The sequence below is a fragment of the Drosophila serrata genome, unplaced genomic scaffold, assembly GCF_035046125.1.
Source record: "Drosophila serrata isolate PLE 108 unplaced genomic scaffold, ASM3504612v1 contig_123, whole genome shotgun sequence".
Lineage (NCBI taxonomy): Eukaryota > Metazoa > Arthropoda > Insecta > Diptera > Drosophilidae > Drosophila > Drosophila serrata.
In genome coordinates, this window is record NW_028257021.1 from 113384 (window position 1) to 132813 (window position 19430).

Sequence of the window (19430 nt, forward strand, 5' to 3'; positions counted from 1 at the left end):
TGCTCAAATATTCTTATACGCTGGACATCCAATATTAAACACTCAAAATATTAATGAAAGGAAAATAGATAAAATAAATGAAGATCGACAGGAATTTAACATTGACACTAGATACAGAAAAGGTCCACTCCAAAAGGGAAAATTAGAAAATCCATTTAAAGCAAATAAAAATGTAGAAAAAATAGACGAAGACCATTACAAAATTACCAATCGAAATAGGGAAACCCAATACTACAAAACACAATTTAAGAAACAAAAGAAAACTAATACCGTTAAACTTCCACAGGAATCTTCTGTACGATGATGTTATTTCTCTTATTCACCACGGGCCACACTCAACAAATTCAAATAACCAACACAGATTCCGATCTTGGCTATTTACTCTTCTCAAGCGTTCCAATTCAAATACCGGTAGTATATGAACATCACTGTTTAAGAATTAATCTAACAGAAATCAATATTATCACTGAATCTTTTGGTAACAAAATCAAAGACTCGCCCAGAATGAAATATTTATACAATAAACTACTAAAAGAATTAAATGATATAAATATTCATCAGCAAAATAGGCAGAAACGTGGACTATTTGACATAATAGGTTCATCTTTTAAATTTCTTTTTGGCACACTTGATGAAAATGATAGGGTAAACATTAACAAAAAATTGACATAATTGCAGAAAATTCAATTCAACTTCATAAATTAAATGATGTTGTAAAGACATCGAAATGGGCATGCAACTTTCACGTCTTGGACTTTTTAACCCAAAGTTACTCAATTACAACAAACTAGAACGCATTAACAGCCAAAATATACTTTTTATCAAAACATCTACGTGGATTGACTACAAAAATAACGAATTGTTACTTATTTCACATATCCCTATTAACCACAAAACCATTAACACCATTAAAATAATTCCTTATCCCGACCATAATGGATATCAGTTAGACTATTCAGATCAACAATCATATTTTGAAGATAAGAATAAAATTTATAATCAAGACAATAAAGAAGTTAATAATGAATGCATTAAAAATATAATTAAGCGTAAAAATCCAATTTGTAATTTTATACCAACTCCTACAAAAGAAATGATTCAATATGTAGAACCAATATGTAGAACTTACATGGAATCTAACTGAAACTACAATCGAACAAAATTGTCAAGAATTAAATGGCGATATTAAAATAAATGGAAGTAAAATTATTAGAATAAAACAATGTAGAGTTAAAATTGGAAATGTTATTTTAAGCGAAAATTCGTTAAGTCCAGAATTTGATTTAACAGCATTGTATTCACCGATTAATGTTACTAAGATAAAGATAGTAGAACATAATGACGTTTTAAAACTAATTTCAGAAAATAATACCACACTTTACGTAATTATAATATTAGTAGTTATCGTTCTTATTATTTTTGTTGTCCTATCAAAATTATATACACAAAATCCACTTACCTTTTTATATACAAAATTTAGAAAACAAGCAAAAAATAATCAAGAACCACAACAAGAAATAGAACCGGCACAAAATCAGTTGCCTGCATTGTACCCTGAAATGCCAGCCCAATCATAGGCAACCCTTTTAAGGGGAGGGAAGTGACATATTCACAAATTCTGTTAAGTTCCAAGAAATATGAATCTGCAGCGTAGGCGATCCCACGCTGAACCAATGTAAACAATCCACATCCGGAGCAAGCAATGCTCCTTTTCAATAACATAAATAATTCTTCAATCAATATCCCAAGCGGGCGATCTCGCTCCCCAACTCTTGTAAACAAAGGGCAGTAGAAGTAAGATTTTGGTCACAATAATTTAGTCTTAAGCTGAGATCAATTGAATAAAGACGTGAAGCGGAATATTCGTTTGTTTTAATTCAACTTAGCGTTGTCCTTAGTCAACTGACGGGACATTAGTTCGACTCACAATATTAAAACACTTCACTATATATATATATATTAAGTCCATAGGCACATTCATATTCACGTACCAGCACGTCCGTCATTAAATTGCACCTGTTTTGGTTTTTTTTTTAATATACCCTGCAGTACCTGTCATCAGTAATTCATCAACGTTTCATAGACAGCGAAGGGGGTGCTGTTGATGATTCATCGATGACAGGCCATACAAACTGTTGATGAATTTAACATGGGCATGTCCTAGGCTGTCATCAATAAAAATTCATCAACAATAAATCGATGATTCATCATCAATTCATCGATTTTTTGTTGATGACACATCGATGAAACATCGAAACATTCTTATAATAATAATACATAATAAATTAAAAATAATAATAATAATTATAATAATAATAAAATAATAATAATAAACATGAAAAATTAAGTATTGAGGTACTGGAAAACGCTCGGACCGCATTCTAAAACGCCATCATCCCTTTTCCTTTTTTGTGTTGTGCCTCCAAATTTTTTGCGCAACGAAGGCTTTTAGTCAACAGTTTGGCAGCTGGCTCCGTTGCATCAACTTGACTTATTGCATCTGAAAAAGGAAAATATGGAAAATAAATCGAAATCAAATTCAAAAAAACGAAATACATAATTACATAGGAGTGCTGAGTAGAACTTCTTATGGTCTCGAAGCCTTTTCTTACACTTCGCACCATCGATGTTGTACTCTAAATACAATAGCTGCATGCAGACACGAAGTGGGAGAAGTGGAAGATGTACACAAAATAGAAGACAGAATTGATACGAAAGTAAACTTTTTTTAAATCTTTACATAAAAACTCTGATATATAACTTAAATTATCGAAAACTGAACAGAATATGTATATGTATAATTTTTTTTTTGTCAAATTTGGCCTGCACACACTCCTCATTTAGCTTACTGTTTAACTGCAAGTGAAAACACGAAAAAAGGAAAGGAAAAAAAGGACCGCGCCTCCAACAACAAAACGAACAACAATCCGGAAAAACGGATCCTCAAGTCCGTTTTTTCTCTTATTGTTCGTTTCGTTTCACAAAGTCCCCTTTGGATAACTTGTGTCCGAGTGTTCTGCTTCCATTGGAAACAGGGTATGAAGGATATATCCGACTAGACAAAAAGTTACTTAAAATGTTATTGCAACTCAAACTATTTATTCGATATGCAATTATTTTTTCATTCGCGTTTTATATTTAAAGAATATTTATTTCTAATACTATCATTATAATTGTTTATGATAATATATTATACACATAGAAATGCTAAATTTCTAGGGTGCGAAAGAGTTGGTTCGATTTTAATTGTTAACTTTTTTGCTTTTGGCTCATCTCGCTCGTTTAAAGAGTGAGTGAGGCAGTGAGAGAGACAATCACCATGGCAACATAAGAGCGTAGGCTCCGTACAAGTCGCAGTCGGCAGAGCGTCGACTCTATAGAAGTCGCAGTCGGCGCGTTGATGACGGGTTGATCACAGTGGCTATTGGTGACACGCGGTACTGCAGGGTATATATACACACACACCCATACACTATATGCACAAACATAACCATTTAGTGTAGATATACATATACACAAATTAATAAAAAATATAAAATATTTAATCCACGAGATTTATATTAAATACTAGCTGACCCGGCAGACTTCGTACTGCCTCATCCTGAAATACTGGCTATTTATAAGGTGTAAATTTGATATTCACAGACAAACACTGTTAAAATACAGTCTGTTAATTAATTTAAAGCTTTCTCATAAACTATATTTTTTGTTTTGTTTTGTGGTGCGTAAATAAACAAAGAAGACGGTTTTCCGACGCGCGAACACGCGACGTATCCATGCGCGAAACAGGGAAACTCCAAGTTGATTCCACAAACTTCTAACGACTGTCCTTGCGATTTATTTATGGTCATCGCAAAGGCCAGACGCACTGGAAATTGTAACCGTTTAAAATCGAATGGTAAGTCCGTTGGAATCATCGGTATCCGCGGGATCAAGACATCCTCTCCTTTGTATTTTCCTTTTATGATTGTCGCCTCAATGACGTTATTCATCAGTCTTTTCACAGCCCGTCCCTGCTTCGCACGGGAATTAAACATTACATTTAGATTAGTCAATTTTAACACATTCATAATAATAATAATAATATGACACATATTCATCCTTTTTTTTTTCAATTATTGAGTTTATTACATTTATTTAGTTAGTGCTTCTCTGTAAACAATATTTGATGTTGTTTTATTTTGTGGCAGCAAAATAAATCAATTTTCAGGGGCTCCGACTCGCGATAGACCAACATACAGTTGACCATTAGTAAAACATTTATTTCGCAGATCGATCCCTACTAATTCGAAGGTTTGGCCTTGGGACTTGTTAATTGTTAATGCGAAAGATGTTTTTACCGGAAATTGAAGCCGTTTAAATGGGATTGGCAGATCAGTTGGGATCATCGGTATCCTCGGTATATGAGCTAGTTGACCACTTGCTGGGCCAGTGATAATAGTTGCTACAATTAAATTGTCCTTTAACTCCTTAATAAGCAGCCTCCTCCAATTACACATGCTTGGAGGGTTTAAATTTCTTAAAAGCATGATTGGGATTCCGATTTTTAACGTCAATTCATGGGGTGGCAGTCCAGAAGGGTTCAACGAATTTAAAAATTCCTGTGGATAATGGACTGCATCTTCAATATTCGTTACAGTGTCGATCGATTTGTATGTTTTTGTTTGGCCGGGGACTTTTTGAACAATCAGATTATTTATTTCATTGACAGTATCATTCTTAGGTGATACTATAGCCCGAGAACACAGCCAATGGACGTCTCTTTCGTGCAAATTCTCGATATCAGGGTATACAGAATCTATTCAATATTCCAAATTATGGAGTATTTGGCCTAGAGACTCATCCAGAAGAATGTCACAATGACCGCTTAAATTTGGAGTTGGAAAAATTCCTTCCCCAAGTTTTAGCAGTTGCTGTGGGAAATCGCTATCAGTGATTCCATGAAGATGAGCTCTCATATTTGTCCTTAATCCCAATGTCCCACATAATCAATGATGCCTCTTGTAGTAATTTACCAATAGGTCCATTTTTGCGTATTGAACATGTAGATTGTTGTTCAAGATTGACGAATAGTGGAAGTTTAAAAGTAGAATGAGCAGTTTTGCCATCCTTCAAAAGAGTTGCAGCATTCATCACAGCATCCCGCAAATGGATATATTCCTCGGACCGAAATTTCGTCTGATTCAATCTAAGAGGCAGACCTGATGCATCCGGCCAATAACGACATTCGATTCGAGCTGTAATCAATAGTTGGATTATATCTGATCTTCAGCAAGCTGTAAACGTGCTTCAGCTACCCTTGCCCTGTCGCGTTATTTTGAGAGTGAATCAAATCGATCTTAATCGTTTTCTCTCAAGCCTATCTGCTCGTCTTTCTGCTGATTCTTCCTTGTGCATCTGCATTGCTCTCAGCCGCTCAGTCTCTCGGATGGAGGCCCGTTCTTCGTCAGTTATATTCGTAATCTTACGTCTTTTTGCTTCTGTATTACGATGATATCTGCTCGCGTGCCTCTGTTAATAACGGGGAGAGTCTGTTGAAAATCTCCAGCAAATACAAAAGTAATCCCGCCCATGACTGCAGAGGAGTTCCTTAGATCCTGTAAGGTTCTGTTCACGGCCTCTATATGTGCTCTATGGCTCATCGTGCATTCGTCCCACATAATCAATGAGGCGTCTTGTAGTAATTTACCAATAGGTCCATTTTTGCGGATGGAACATGTAGATTGTTGTTCAAGATTGACGGATAGTGGAAGTTTAAAAGTAGAATGAGCAGTTTTGCCATCCTTCAAAAGAGTTGCAGCATTCATCACAGCATCCCTCAAATGGATATATTCCTCGGACCGAAGTTTCGTCTGATTCAATCGAAGAGGCCTGACAGTATATGCAGACCTGATGCATCCGGCCAATAACGACATTCGATTCGAGCTGTAATCAATAGTTGGATTATATCTGATCTTCTGCAAGCTGTAAACGCGCTTCAGCTCCCTTGCCCTGTCGCGTTCATTATTTTGAGAGTGAATCAAATTGCTGCAGAACGCGACTGTCTAACTCTTAATCGTTTTCTCTCAAGCCTATCTGCTCGTCTTTCTGCTGATTCTTCTTTGTGCATCTGCATTGCTCTCAGCCGCTCAGTCTCTCGGATGGAGGCCCGTTCTTCGTCAGTTATATTCGTAATCTTACGTCTTTTTGCTTCTGTATTACGCTTACGACGACCCAAACTCTACTTCTTGGGTGGCAGGACTTCGTTTCTTACTGAACCTGAACAAAAAAATAAAATTTTTATCTCCAATTCCTTATTTCAATATGTTTTGAATGTTTGACAGGAAATGCTTTGGCTGCCTGTAGAGGGCGGTAGATGTAAGGTAGTTTTATTTAGAAAACGTTTGTATGGGAAATAGAAAAATACTGTTTTGAGGATTTTCCCGGCAATTAATCGAATTTTTCTCACCTTTTAAACCTTCCCTAGACCTCCACGAATAATTCAAGACCAAGATAAGATAAATCCGTTCAGCCATTCTCGAGTTTTAGCGAGACTAACGAACAGCAATTCATTTTTATATATATAGAAGATTTATTTATTTATAAAAATAAATAGCAATGACTGCCATTCTGAAATTATGCCATTACCTCTGCACAACAAAAGTGAGTGTTTTTTAACGATGTGATCCGACTCACATCAGTTGGGCAGAGGCAAGGATAGGTGATTTAACAAATTTTGTACATTAAGCTCGATGAAAAAGTCAACATGTAACTGAAAATAATAATTATTATACATGTCAATATTCATCTTGACGAAAATTACGAGATGGCCTTACAGGGACTGCGAGTCGTAATTTGCTTACAAATATTAGATCTGCTGGGAGGTGCTCTTCTCTAGTTGCTAGTAGCTTGTGCTCGTTGGCATCAGTGACCTTTGCGCGTGCATTAGTGCTGTTAGGGCCTTTAAACTGCCCTCAGTCCACTGTCCACTCACTCTACTGTCCGTCGTCACATTTGAGCTGATTCTGTATGGTAGGTTGTTTCTAAAGTAACTTCCGGAGGTAGCCGTTTCTGGGTCCGTCTCTTTGTTGGTGAATACGTTTCTTCATGAGCTTATTTGTACCATGCGTATTTCCTTCTTCTTATCCCTTAGGATTTTGTGTTCATCGTTGATTATATCATCCTTCGCCTGCTTGGCTATTTTGAACAGTTCCACGATGTACCTATGCCCCACGTCATCTCCCGTATCTGGAGTCTTCCGCAACCTTATTTATCTGGAGGCCCGTCACTTTGGGTAACGGGCTCATAATGTGCAGTACCTTCAAGTCAGCGGTTGGGATGTCCGGATTCAGACGGTATAGCAGCTTCACCGCTCGGTCCCCTTGAATCGCCTTTAGAATATATGGGATGAGTTCCCTGTCCACCACCTCCAACGTGGCCCATCCATTCACTTTAGGACTTTGACCCCATTCAGCCACCCGTCACCATCAAATGTGGACATGGGCGCTACAGCGTTTAGTGACTAGTATCTCCTCAATCTTGTTGGCGAAATCGCCCGTTGAGGTCATGCTGGGAAGATCGGGTAATTTTTGCCTGGACCCGGCTCAGTATGCGAAGGGTAGCCCTATACTGCGCCTTTGGATTCTTTTCCTCTGTTAAAAGCTTCTTCCGATCACTATGCGGGTAGCTGGTACCTGGTTCAGACGAGCGAAGGAGGCGTTCTTCCTCTTCTTTCGAATGAAAAATAAAATTTTTATTTATTTCTTTCTTCAGGTCCGAGTCTGTATAGACTATGGCTCCCGTGTGGCTTAGCTTCCTTTATGTCGTTTTAGTATCACTAGCGTTACAACTGACGTGACCTGCTCCTGTCAAATCAGAGGTGTGACCGCTGGCGAAACGCAGAGAGGATTGCTCCCCACCGTACCCGCCGGTGGTAACAGTCACGCCTTCCACCGACGTTTTGGCTGACATCCGAGCTCCCGTTCATTTTATGATGTCCTCCATTTTGAATGTGTCCATAAACTGGTTAGTTTCACGGGAAACCACCCACTTGCGTTTTATGCCTGCCGCCAGGCACCTCAAGCCATGGCTAAAGATTAATTTCCTCCAACGTTTAGACGGGAGGAATTGAATAAAAGCCTTAGTTGGACACTACATTACCCGTTGTACGGAATAATACAGTGCCCATTGCCCAACCGGCTACCTTGTGGATGGTTCAGCTAAAGGGTTTTCGCCGGCCTAAAAAAAAAGGTAACAACAAAATTTTTCAACCTAAAATGTTGATGAGATGTTAATGGATCATTTTTTTGTTTCATTGATTGATTGATTCATTTTTGACGTTTCATTGATTGATTGATTCATTGTTGATAAATTGTCAATAAATCATTGATGAATTTTTGCTGATGACAGTCGAGGACATGGCCATTCATCAATAACTTTTATGGAAATTCATCTATGATTCATTAACCACATCGCCTAGTCGTTGATGAACCGTTGATGAATTGCGATCTTTGGTCACACCTTGCCAGGATATCTTCGTTTAAACGTATTTATTTATAGTATAATACTAATTATATTAAAACCGTAACTTCAAAATTATAATATTTAAAAATAAAAATTTTAATAATAGAATAATTGTTGGCTGGATGTAGATAATTTAGTATATGTAGTAAAAAACTTGAATTCAAGTGTATGTTAGTATAGGCGAAGTCGGGAGCACTTAAAATCTCACACGCGCTCTTCACGAATTCGCGTCGCCTTCGCCAACCGTCGTGTAAGCTGGGCCAAGCAAGATTATGTTAACAATATATGGTTTAGATTTTAGTAAGCGTCATAGAAATTATTGAGAAGAATGCAAGGTAATTAACTATCGGCGTGCTGTCAGAGTGCTTGCTAAGTGGTGCCTACGTGGGTAAGTATTAGGGTTTTTAATTTGGGAAGACTATCTACGTTAGAGATTTGAGTGTACAAATTATTATAATTTTTTATATTCTAAAAAGTCCCTACAGTTCAAGTGTTCTACAGTGGTGCAACAATAAAGTTACATAGGATCTAGTATTTCTACCTAGTACGTGGAAATAGAGCTGACTCAACAAGTCAGGTTGTTGATAAAGGTTATGCCTAGCATATAGCATAGTTCTAGGGATTACAAAGCATAGTAAGTTAATTTGGAGGAGTCTATTGAAATAGGATAGCTATCTTTGGTCTGCATCCCACTTTAAGCCGCTAAAAGCGAAAAATAAAAAGTTCTTTTGAACCGATACTATGCTCTTACTATGGACGCTATACTGAGGGCTCCAAACACAGCATCCATTTTCTAAGACCAGACGAAATAAAGAGGTATATAAGAATTTAGTGACATATGGGTCATTGAATTCCCTCGACCACCATTTAATAAATCCAAGCACACCCCAGGGTCTATTCACCATAAACGAAATATTGTCGATAAAGTCATGCTTTGGGCCCAAGCGGACGTCCAAATCATCAACTGAATTAATTATTTACAAAGAGCAGCGTGTAAGTTTCAAGCTTGGGAACGACACGAGAGAATGACATTAGCTTGCATTTAGAGCCGTTTAAGTTTAATAAGTTTACCGGTACCAAGTTTAAAAATGATTGGGATCTATTGGTAAATCCGACTGGCAGGTGAAGTCATTGTATTGCACGCAAAGCTTAACGTCATTAGCTTACATAAGCACTCTGTAGATAGCCAAAGCTTTGGGGAGGTCATTTATAAATAATGTAAGCAATAAGGATCCCAAATGGGTTCCTTGCGGGATGTAACCCCTAGAACATTGGATAAATTATTCTTAAAGAGGACCTTTTGCGTCCTTCCATTCAGATAACTTGGAATCCAATTAAGAAGATCACTTGGAAAATCCATTAAATCGGGGTTTCTTTTGAGGAGAGAATGGTTAACACAGTAAAATGTTTTAATGGAATTAGTATAGATTACGTCTGTCTGAAATTTATGGAAGCCCTATAATATAGGAAGAGAGCTCCAAAGGGTTAATTGTTGTTGATATTTAGTTTAGAAATCCATGTTGACATTGAGAAATAACTGATCGAAAAACGTTTTCGAAAAGTTTTGGGATAGTCTAGAACTTAGAGATTCTTCTCAAATTGCTGGAATTCGATTTGCAACCTTTATTATGGAGAGGAATATGGATAATGTAAACAACTTCAAAAGAAGATAGCAGGTGGCGTCGGCACAGTACCTGAGCACGCGGCCAGGAAGTCCGTTGGGACCTAGTGAATAAACCGGCTTGACACGATAAACATCCAAAAGAAGAGAACTTTCATTTAAGCTAGGGCAGAAAACTAAGTTCTATTTGGGCATGCTGTAGGAGTTAGTCTTATTCGAGTCCAGAGAGTTTGAATAAGTTGTTTGAAAAAACGGCGAAAATAATTTGGTTATTGCTTGATCATTATTTGTGGAAGTATTTTCAAATGAAAGCGAGGAAGAGGCTTCCGTTTAGTGTTAACAAAATTATTAAACTGGTTTTGGTCATTTGAGCACTGGAACCTGCAACGAGTAAAATAGTTTTTATAGCACTGCGTTTTTAGTGCAGTAAAGGTTGACCGAGCAGCTAAATTAGAGGAAAGGGCAGATTGAGAACCGGTGATTTTAAATTTACCATACAGACTAGATTTTTTATTTTAAAGTCGGCTCAACTCTTTAGTAAACCACGGCGGTTTATTCGAGCTTGACGGATAATATAACAGAACACATTCAGTAAAAAATTAATTCATGGCATTGTAAGAAATATCAACGGCAACTGCCATGTCAGAGTGCTTATGTAAGCACATGTATAGTCGTACCAATTGAACTCGTTTATAAAATTATACAGTCGTCCAAGTCCGTCTTGCGAAAACAAATGACCTTTTTGGCTGGACGGTCAGATATATTCTGTAAGTCAGACCCAATATCAAGAGTCTCATCGAAAGTAGGATGATTCGGATCTTCGGGCTACGTCTGAGCCGCCACCCTGGCTAAGCTAATTCTCGCCGGATCACAAGAACAAAGATCGAGCAAGCGCTGTAAGGAATTTCGTACATGGTTGACATAAGACAGCGAAATGTCGAACACGCCAGCCATAAAGTCGTGTTGTGTTGAAGTTAGGAGAATATTGGTGGAATTATTTGAAAACAAAAAAACCCCAGTGATAATAAAATCACCAAAGACTACCAAAATTTCTCCATCCAAAAGTAATTATCCCAGAGTAAGAAAAAATTAAAATTTTCCACGTTAGTCTTTATTAATTGGCTCTGGTTTTGCCTAGCCGAAAACATCTTCCGATGTTTGATCAGGGGAGAGTCGCGAAACAAAAATATGTCTCATAGCTGGAACTGCTAGAATTGCTTTTGGCAAGGCAGATTGGCTTTCTGCCGTGCCAATATCGGCCTGTATTCCGGCCCTGACACCCTTGGCGGTTACATTTCTATTTACGGGGCTTTGAGGGGTCATTATTTGGGACCCCCCAGTGGAGAAGACGGATATCACTGGCGGCAAGGGCACTCCCGCAGCACCGAATCTTTTTTTAGCGCTCGATTTCAGCACCCTTGGAGTTAATACTGTAGTCGAGGGGGCTGCTGCTGAGAGCCCGTTGCGAGTTACTGGGATCCACTTGATTGCTGCCCACCAATTGCGGTTTTTTCGCCTTGGAGACTCATTAAATAGCATAAGGTTATTAAATTGAGTATCCAGCGCCAAAAACCTATCGTGACTTTTACGAAACTCAAAAACACGTCCTTAAATCCGCTCTACCGCATAAAAGACATCATCTCCTTTCCCACCTCGCGGCAATTAATGTAGTCATGAATTATGACTTACCACTGTACCTTAAATTTTGTAGATAAAAAGAGAGAGCGATGGATAAGAATAGTAAGATAAGAAGTCCAGCGGCACAGAAAAACCGGCAGAGCAAGGGAGCAGGAGAGTGTAGGAGTTAGCAAGCTGTACATACATTCCCGCTGTGCGCTTCTGTGTTAATCTAAAAAAAAAATTAATAAAATAATCCTTTCGGTCGTTAAATACTTTGTGCTGCGCATAATTGCTGCCATCAACGAGGAATCTCCACCGTTAAGGAAAAAGGCTTCTGGAATTTATACATATATTTACATATATAAGCCAGGAATCAGGGTATTTGTGCAAAAAATTTAAAGCTGGAGTTGGAGATAAATGAATTGTTTGTTTATTTTGTCTTGTTTGCACTTACAGATGAGATGCTCCAAGGTTTTGGTTGCCTCAGATTCATCGCATTTCATGCAGTTGCCGTTGTTGGTGACGTCCAACTTGACTGCATGCGCGGCAGCCAGGCAGTGACCCGTAAGCATTCCCACTAGTAGTCTGCAGTATTTTCGGGATAGATATAGTACGTAGTGGCTGAGTTTGTCATTGATGATTGATTTAGTTGTTTTGCAAGTCACAGACTTTCCACTCCACCTGCTTTTTGCTCATACATCCACCCGCCTCTCTTACTCGCTTTGGAGCGTTCTTAGAGAGACTTGGACGTTTTCTGTTCTATAAATAGCCAGTGCGACTCCTTCCTTTGCCAGTTCGTCTGCGATTTCGTTTCCCCCTATGTCCTGGTGGCTGGGAACCCTGTAGATCCGCACTGACGTTGTCGTGCTCAGGATATCTAGTGCGTCCTTGCTTGCCAGTTCATTTTTGAACCAATGACGATTGCATGGATCTAATCGCCGTCTGACTGTCTACGAACAGGTTTACCGCCTCACATGGGCGGGCCATTTCCTGCGCAAGCTCTGCCGCCTTCCTGATGGCGAAGGCTTCCGTCTGGAATATGCTGCAATGGCTTGGTAGCTTATACGACAGCTTCATCTCGGGGCCTGTACAGTATATGCCCAGTCCTTCCATCTTGGAGCCGTCAGAGTAAATATTGAGGTGTCGAGCGTGCTCCTGAACCGTTTCCAGTCGTCAGGTCCCATAAATGTTGATGTTTTCACAAGTTCTAGGCGTCATGTAGTCAGATACATTGCTCGGCGCGCTAAGATTACCGGAACGCCAGGTGACGCACTACCCTGTATTCGTCGGGTATACTCTTTTTTGGCCATTTGATTGGCGGACCGCCAATTGACTTTTTAAACTACTTGGAATTTCTTTAAATAAAAATCTGAAAATATCTAGAGAATAGAATCCTATTAATATGAACTTAGTATTAAATTTTCGAGAGCTTGTGTATTTTATTAATATTTATTATTAAAAAAGTAAGAAAAAGTTTAGTTCGAGCGGGATTTAAACTCGCGCTAGCCTTTTGGGAGGGCGGGTGCTCTAACTCCGGAGCGTTTGCCTCGCGACGGCAAATTCAAATATCAAGCGAGCAAAAAAATAAATGTCATAAAATGGGTGAAAGTTTTTGACCCTATCGCACGCGATATGCACATGGTGTATATCGCCGATGCAATTTTAGTTTTCAAAAACTGACTGTTAAACATTAAGACGCAGGTTCAATCCCTAATTGATCGTATAATATTCTTAAAAGTTTGTCAGTAAGGACGTGCTGTTAAACACCGAACGGGTTGGCATGAAAATCAGCATGAATTTGGCTAAAAAGTCCGACTGGGACCCTGTATTCGTCGAGTATACACTTTTCGGCGTCGCCTGCACCCACTATTAATATTGATACTGCGTGACTTGATTTTCAATTTAAACATTTTTTATCGTTGTGGTTCTCATCAGAAAAAAAAAATTTTATTTATTATATTAAATAATAATATTTATTATATTAAAAATAATATATGTATATCTTTTTTTTTTTTTTTTGTTTAATAAATGTATCGTTTTGATTCGAAAGTTTTTAGGTATAATTATTTTGTAGTCGTTCTTATTTGAAAAAATCTATATTATATTACATATATATATTATTCTTGTATAAATTAGTTTAATTATTAAAGATCGATTCCGAATTTAGAGGAAGAATTAAAATGTCGACTCGAAAACTTAAATGCGTTAAATAAAAAGGCAAACAAAAACAGATCGAAGAAATAGATAGTAGCGATGAATATGGCGACGAGTTGGACGAAATAAGCGTAGGGACCAAATTAATGTCGATATTATTTGTCCTAAAGACAGCAGCCAGTAGCGAAACTCCGGGATCAGTTGCCGTAGCACCAACTCGTGCGTGACATCCGAATTTGGCATTGCCAAGATTAGGTGGATATTTTTCGGAATTTAAAAACTTTATTAGCCTCTTCGAATCTTTGGTTCATAAAGATACCAGCGTTCCTGTTTTCGAAAAATGTAACCATTTAATTTTATATCTCTCTAACGAAGTTTCAGGAACAATTAAAGTTAAACAAGTCACCCAGAGTAATTACGAAAAGGCAATGACCAGATTAAAAAAGGTTTACGATAACAAATGCCTCATCTTTATGAATAATATTCAAACATTATTTAGTCCTCCGAAAATATCGAATCAGTTCGCATCCTCATTAAGAAATATTATCGACACTGTTTCGTTGATTTACGGTTCTCTGCTATCGATAGGAGATGACACAAAAACTTTGAATGCAATGTTGATAAATTTGGTATTGAATAGAGTCAACCCAGCTACCAAAGAAAAATGGGAGGAAGAGCTCTGTCCGATTGTGAAAAAAAGCCTTTTTCGGCTGAAGAATCAACAAAAGCGAAGCAGAAAAAATTACCGTTGAGCTCATTTTCGTGTTCCTCCTCCAACAGCAAGCCTCAGCCAATTTGTAGCTATTGCAATGCAGCAAATCATTTGCTACAGAATTGCGGTCCCATCTCTATGTAATGTAAAGGTGCAAGTTTGTCAAGTCTGCCTCCTTATGCATCATATACAGCATACTGCGTCAAAATGCAAAGACAGAAAGTGTCGAGCTTGTGACCGATCACACCTTATTCTGCTCCACAGATACACAGTGCCTGATAACAGTTTAGCCCCCAAGAGAGTATTTCTCCTCCATATAAGCAAGATCAGCCTTCTACCACTAAGCAAGAAACACATAGAGGTGTCAAACAGTACCAAAAAGTACTATCACAAAAACGGCTGAGCCTGGAACCCCAGAGCACCCGAACGATATGTCTAGAACCCCAGAGTGCCTTCGGCTTTTTCGAGTTCGAAGCAGTCGTTCGAAACCGAGCACAACAAGAATTCACTTTTCAGTGGCAGATCGACCGTGGAAGGATGAGCAGGGGTGCGTTTCTTTGCGCTGTGGTCTCGTTTCTTTGTATATGTGTATATGTGTACAAGCGCTCACACGTTTGTATGCGTGTGCAAATTTCTGTTCGCAGAGTCTTTTTCATAGGTTTCGGACGGCCACAGCCAGTGGGCCCAAGCGGCGGCTCACTTGCTTATGACGTCACAGCAATACTTAGCGGCTAGCGCTTGCATTGGGGGACACATTATTTAAGTTATTTCACTATAATTACTACTTATTTTAATTTAAGTTTCTTTTTTGACTATATTTCCCAAAAGGCATTTTGTTGATGAATCATCGATGAATTGTTGATGAATGATCGATGAATTGTTCATGAATTTGTTGATGAATCATCGATGAATTGTTGATAAATGATCGATGAATTGTTGATGAATCAACGATGAATTGGTAATGAATTTTCATTGATGACAGCCTATGACATGCCCATGTTAAATTCATCAACAGTTTGTATAGCCTGTCATCGATGAATCATCAAAAGCACCCCCTTGACTGTTGATGAATTACTGATGACAGGTACTGCAGGGTATGTTGTTGTTGTCTATGCAAGTGATTTGCGCGTGTCACTTTTTGTTTTGTTTTGATTTTCTAAGATTCTTTGATTTGTTTTAATTATGCTTACATACATACATACATATGTCAATATCTATGTATGTATGTACATATGTACGCACTTTTTTGTTGTTGCTTAGCAAACGAAAAAAATTAAATTAAATAAATAAATACTTAAATAAGAATGCATTAACAATTCATCGATGATTCATCAACAATTCATCGATCATTTATCAACAACTCATCAACAAATTCATGAACAATTCATCGATGATTCATCAACAAAATGCCTTTTGGGAAATATAGTCAAAAAAGAAACTTAAATTAAAATAAGTAGTAATTATAGTGAAATAACTTAAATAATGTGTCCCCCAATGCAAGCGCTAGCCGCTAAGTATTGCTGTGACGTCATAAGCAAGTGAGCCGCCGCTTGGGCCCACAAAATAAGATGTATTGCTCTGCAAAACTAGCTTAAATTAATTTTTGCGTATTAATTATGAAATCGGGATGTATAATGAGGTTGAAAAATTATCACATAAATTTGGGTATAGTTATACACACAAATTTTATTGCGAATTATGACCACATTCATGTTTACCCCCCCCCCCCCCATAGGTATTCTTAATACCCCCCGAGAATAAAAACTTTTTGTTTAAAGTTTCTAATGAAACCTCTGATTAATAAAAACTGCATAAAGTCGTAAGCATGGAACTAAATTTATCTTATACACATTTTAAGGGAAGAGGCTGGAACAGAGCCAATGAAAAACGATGGAGAGCATTCTAGTTCTATTGCGTTTAAGCGAGTAATGGATGATGTTCTGCGTCCGGGTATGGAGAACAAATATGTTTATCAGAATATTGAATCAGAATATTATCGAAAGGCAATGGAGCGATTAGCGTATGTACCTTTTTTATTTTGAAATTTAAATATATTAATAATTTATTTTTAGGCGCAAAGGAGGGTTTTTATCTGGATTTCATAAATTTTTTGTAACTTTAAGGCATAAAGCTCGTTTATCAACTGACGTTTATACATTATTATTTCTATGCGATTTTTTAAATTTTTTCGTTTTACTCTTTGGATTCCCCAAATTTGTAGTAAGTTCACCAATTATTGTAAGTACCTTAGAATGTAATTTTTTTTTCAAAACCTTTTTATTTTAATTCGATGCAACATTTGCAGTTTTTCAGAAATTTTATGTCGCGAAAAATTATAATTTTCCAAAACTTTTTAAAATAGACATTAGTAAAAATGTACTTCTTCGCTCTCTGCGAACGTCTGCAAGGCGTAGTTCTCAGATCTGGCACTAAGCAATAGAGAAGTCAAACAGTACAAAAAGTACTACCACAAAAACGGCTGAGCCTGACCCCAGAGCAGCCGAACGATATGTCTAGAACCCCAGAATGCGTTCGGCTTTTTCGAGTTCGAAGCATTCGTTTGAAACCGAGCACAACAAGAATTCACTTTTCAGTGGCAGATCGACCGTGGAACGATGAGCAGGGGTGCGTTTCTTTGCGCTGTGCTCTCGTTTCTGTGTATATGTGTATATGTGTACAAGCGCTCGCACGTTTGTATGCGTATCCATATTTCTGCATGCAGAGTCTTTTTTAAAGATTTTGGACGGCCACTTGGATGGCTCACATGGTTATGACCTCACGCCAATTTTTAGCGGCTAGCGCTTGCATTGGGGGACAAATTATTTAAGTTATTTAACTATAATTACTACATATTTTAATTTAAGTACATATTTTACGGGCTGTTTATGTTAATAAACAATGAAGTAATACCTGCTTTCATTTTATTCACCTTTACATTCACAAATTTGCATTTTTCCTCTATATCTAACGTCGTTCCTATGGGAGCTTTATGATATATTAGTCCGATTTTCATATAATTTTTACACAAAATTGCATAGTAATATTAAATGGCTATAACTCAAATTTGATGAAAATCTGTTGAAAAATGAAAAAGTTCTAATTTTTAATTGAATTAATTTCTCGATCGTTCTAGTTAGAAACGGACTGCCGGACAGAGGCGGACAGACGGACATTGCTATATCGGATCGGCTGTTGATCCTGAGCAAGAATATATATACTTTATATGGTCGATGGTGCCTCCTTCAGTGCGTTCCAAACTTCTGACTGAAATTATAATACCCTGGAAGGGTATAAAAATTATTAATTACCCCCAGAAACATAATAATTAAGAAATAAACAGAATATATGTACATAGATGAATTAAAGGTGTATATAGATAAATTAGCTATATGGTTAAACATATTAGTTTAAACTTAAAACTAATCAATTTGTGACCACGCACTAAGGTCAGTACGTATGTAACCAAGCACGTACCTGTTGGGTTACGTGTTAGTAGAAAAGATAAGAAATATAGAAAAGAGTAAGAAATTAAGTACTGGCGTGCTGTCAGATTGTTTGCCTGCATGTGTACTAAGTGAGTTAGAATTAAAGTTTTTATTTTGGGATGACTATCTACGTTAGAGATTAATGTGTACAAATCGTTATACTTTGCACATAATACTCTAAAGCATACATGGGCACGCCTTGGCTCCATTAACCCGGCCGGCTCACTACGATTTGCATTATTACACAGCCTGTCGGCAGAGGCCTCAGCTCACATCTGCACAAAAATAAAACACATATTTTGTTTTGAAAACATGCAATTCATTCGAACAGCTGTTTGCTTGCTTTTTGGGTGACAAAAAAAATGTAAGCTTGCAAGACATTTGTGCTGTTGCGATGTCAGTCAGTCAGTCGTGCCCACGTTTGCTCTAAGCTTGAGACTAGTGCACAGTAAAAATTCTGATACCTTGAATCTACAAATTTTGTTGGTTGAATTACAGTAAAGCTGCAGACAATGTATATTGTATATTGCATTGTATGTATGATGTATATTGTATACAGTCACCCTTACGTATAATTACGTATCAGATAATGCGAGTGTTTTTTGTTGTTGTCTTGTCGAACTACAAATGACTGTCAACTGTAGTCGAGTTACTGTAAGTTTTACTTACAAAATGTAAAGTATTTCTTGTTCTTGTTTGGTTTAGGGTATATATATTTGTATTCCATAGGTGAGCATCAAATAAATTACTTGCCAGAGCCATGAATTTATTTAAAACTTGTTCTGCCTACTAAAACAAATTCCACTATATATATGGCAAATTATTGGTACGGTCAGTCTTAGCTCTATCGCATTTTATTTCGGAAAGTTTACTTGTAGAAATATGAATAAAAGTCCAATAAAATGAAGTGAACAAATTTAACTCAGTGATTGCAACGTGCAGGAAGCGGATTGCTATGATGTATTTGAGAAGTGGATATATTGGCACTTACAGCTATTTTTCTTGGTAAGTACCATTTTATGCAAGTTTCTGCGAGCACGATGCGCCATACATACATATGTACATAACATAAATACATATGCATGTGCACACATATTTACATACTGTCAACTTCAGTATATTTATAAAAAATTTGTATATACATATTTATATATTGTAGCAGGCCAGTTAAGAGAAGTATGCTCTGGCCACTCTAATTGAGATGTTACGCTCTCTCAAGAGAGAGCATGGGAGAGCGACTGACTGAGAGAATCGGGGTTGTCTGATTGGTTGCTGAGAGCGGCAGATCACTTGGTAAGAGGATCTGAACGAGAGTAGAAGTGAATAAGACAAGAAG

General features: G+C 37.5%; 1 protein-coding gene across 2 annotated transcripts in view; it reads left to right on the top strand.

The window, feature by feature from the left end:
• LOC110180486 (piezo-type mechanosensitive ion channel component-like) overlaps nucleotides 1-19430 on the top strand; it is a 323286-nt gene that overhangs the window by 86615 nt on the left and 217241 nt on the right. Inside the window, exons 2-3 of one of the 2 annotated variants that reach the window (XM_086825998.1) lie at nucleotides 16468-16629; nucleotides 16682-16829. In XM_086825998.1, the coding sequence (XP_086682124.1) occupies nucleotides 16490-16629; nucleotides 16682-16829 (288 nt within the window). In that variant the 5' untranslated portion in view covers nucleotides 16468-16489. Of the gene's footprint in view, nucleotides 1-16467; nucleotides 16630-16681; nucleotides 16830-19430 lie in introns of those variants that run through there. The other variant, XR_015270165.1, reaches the window with a different exon arrangement.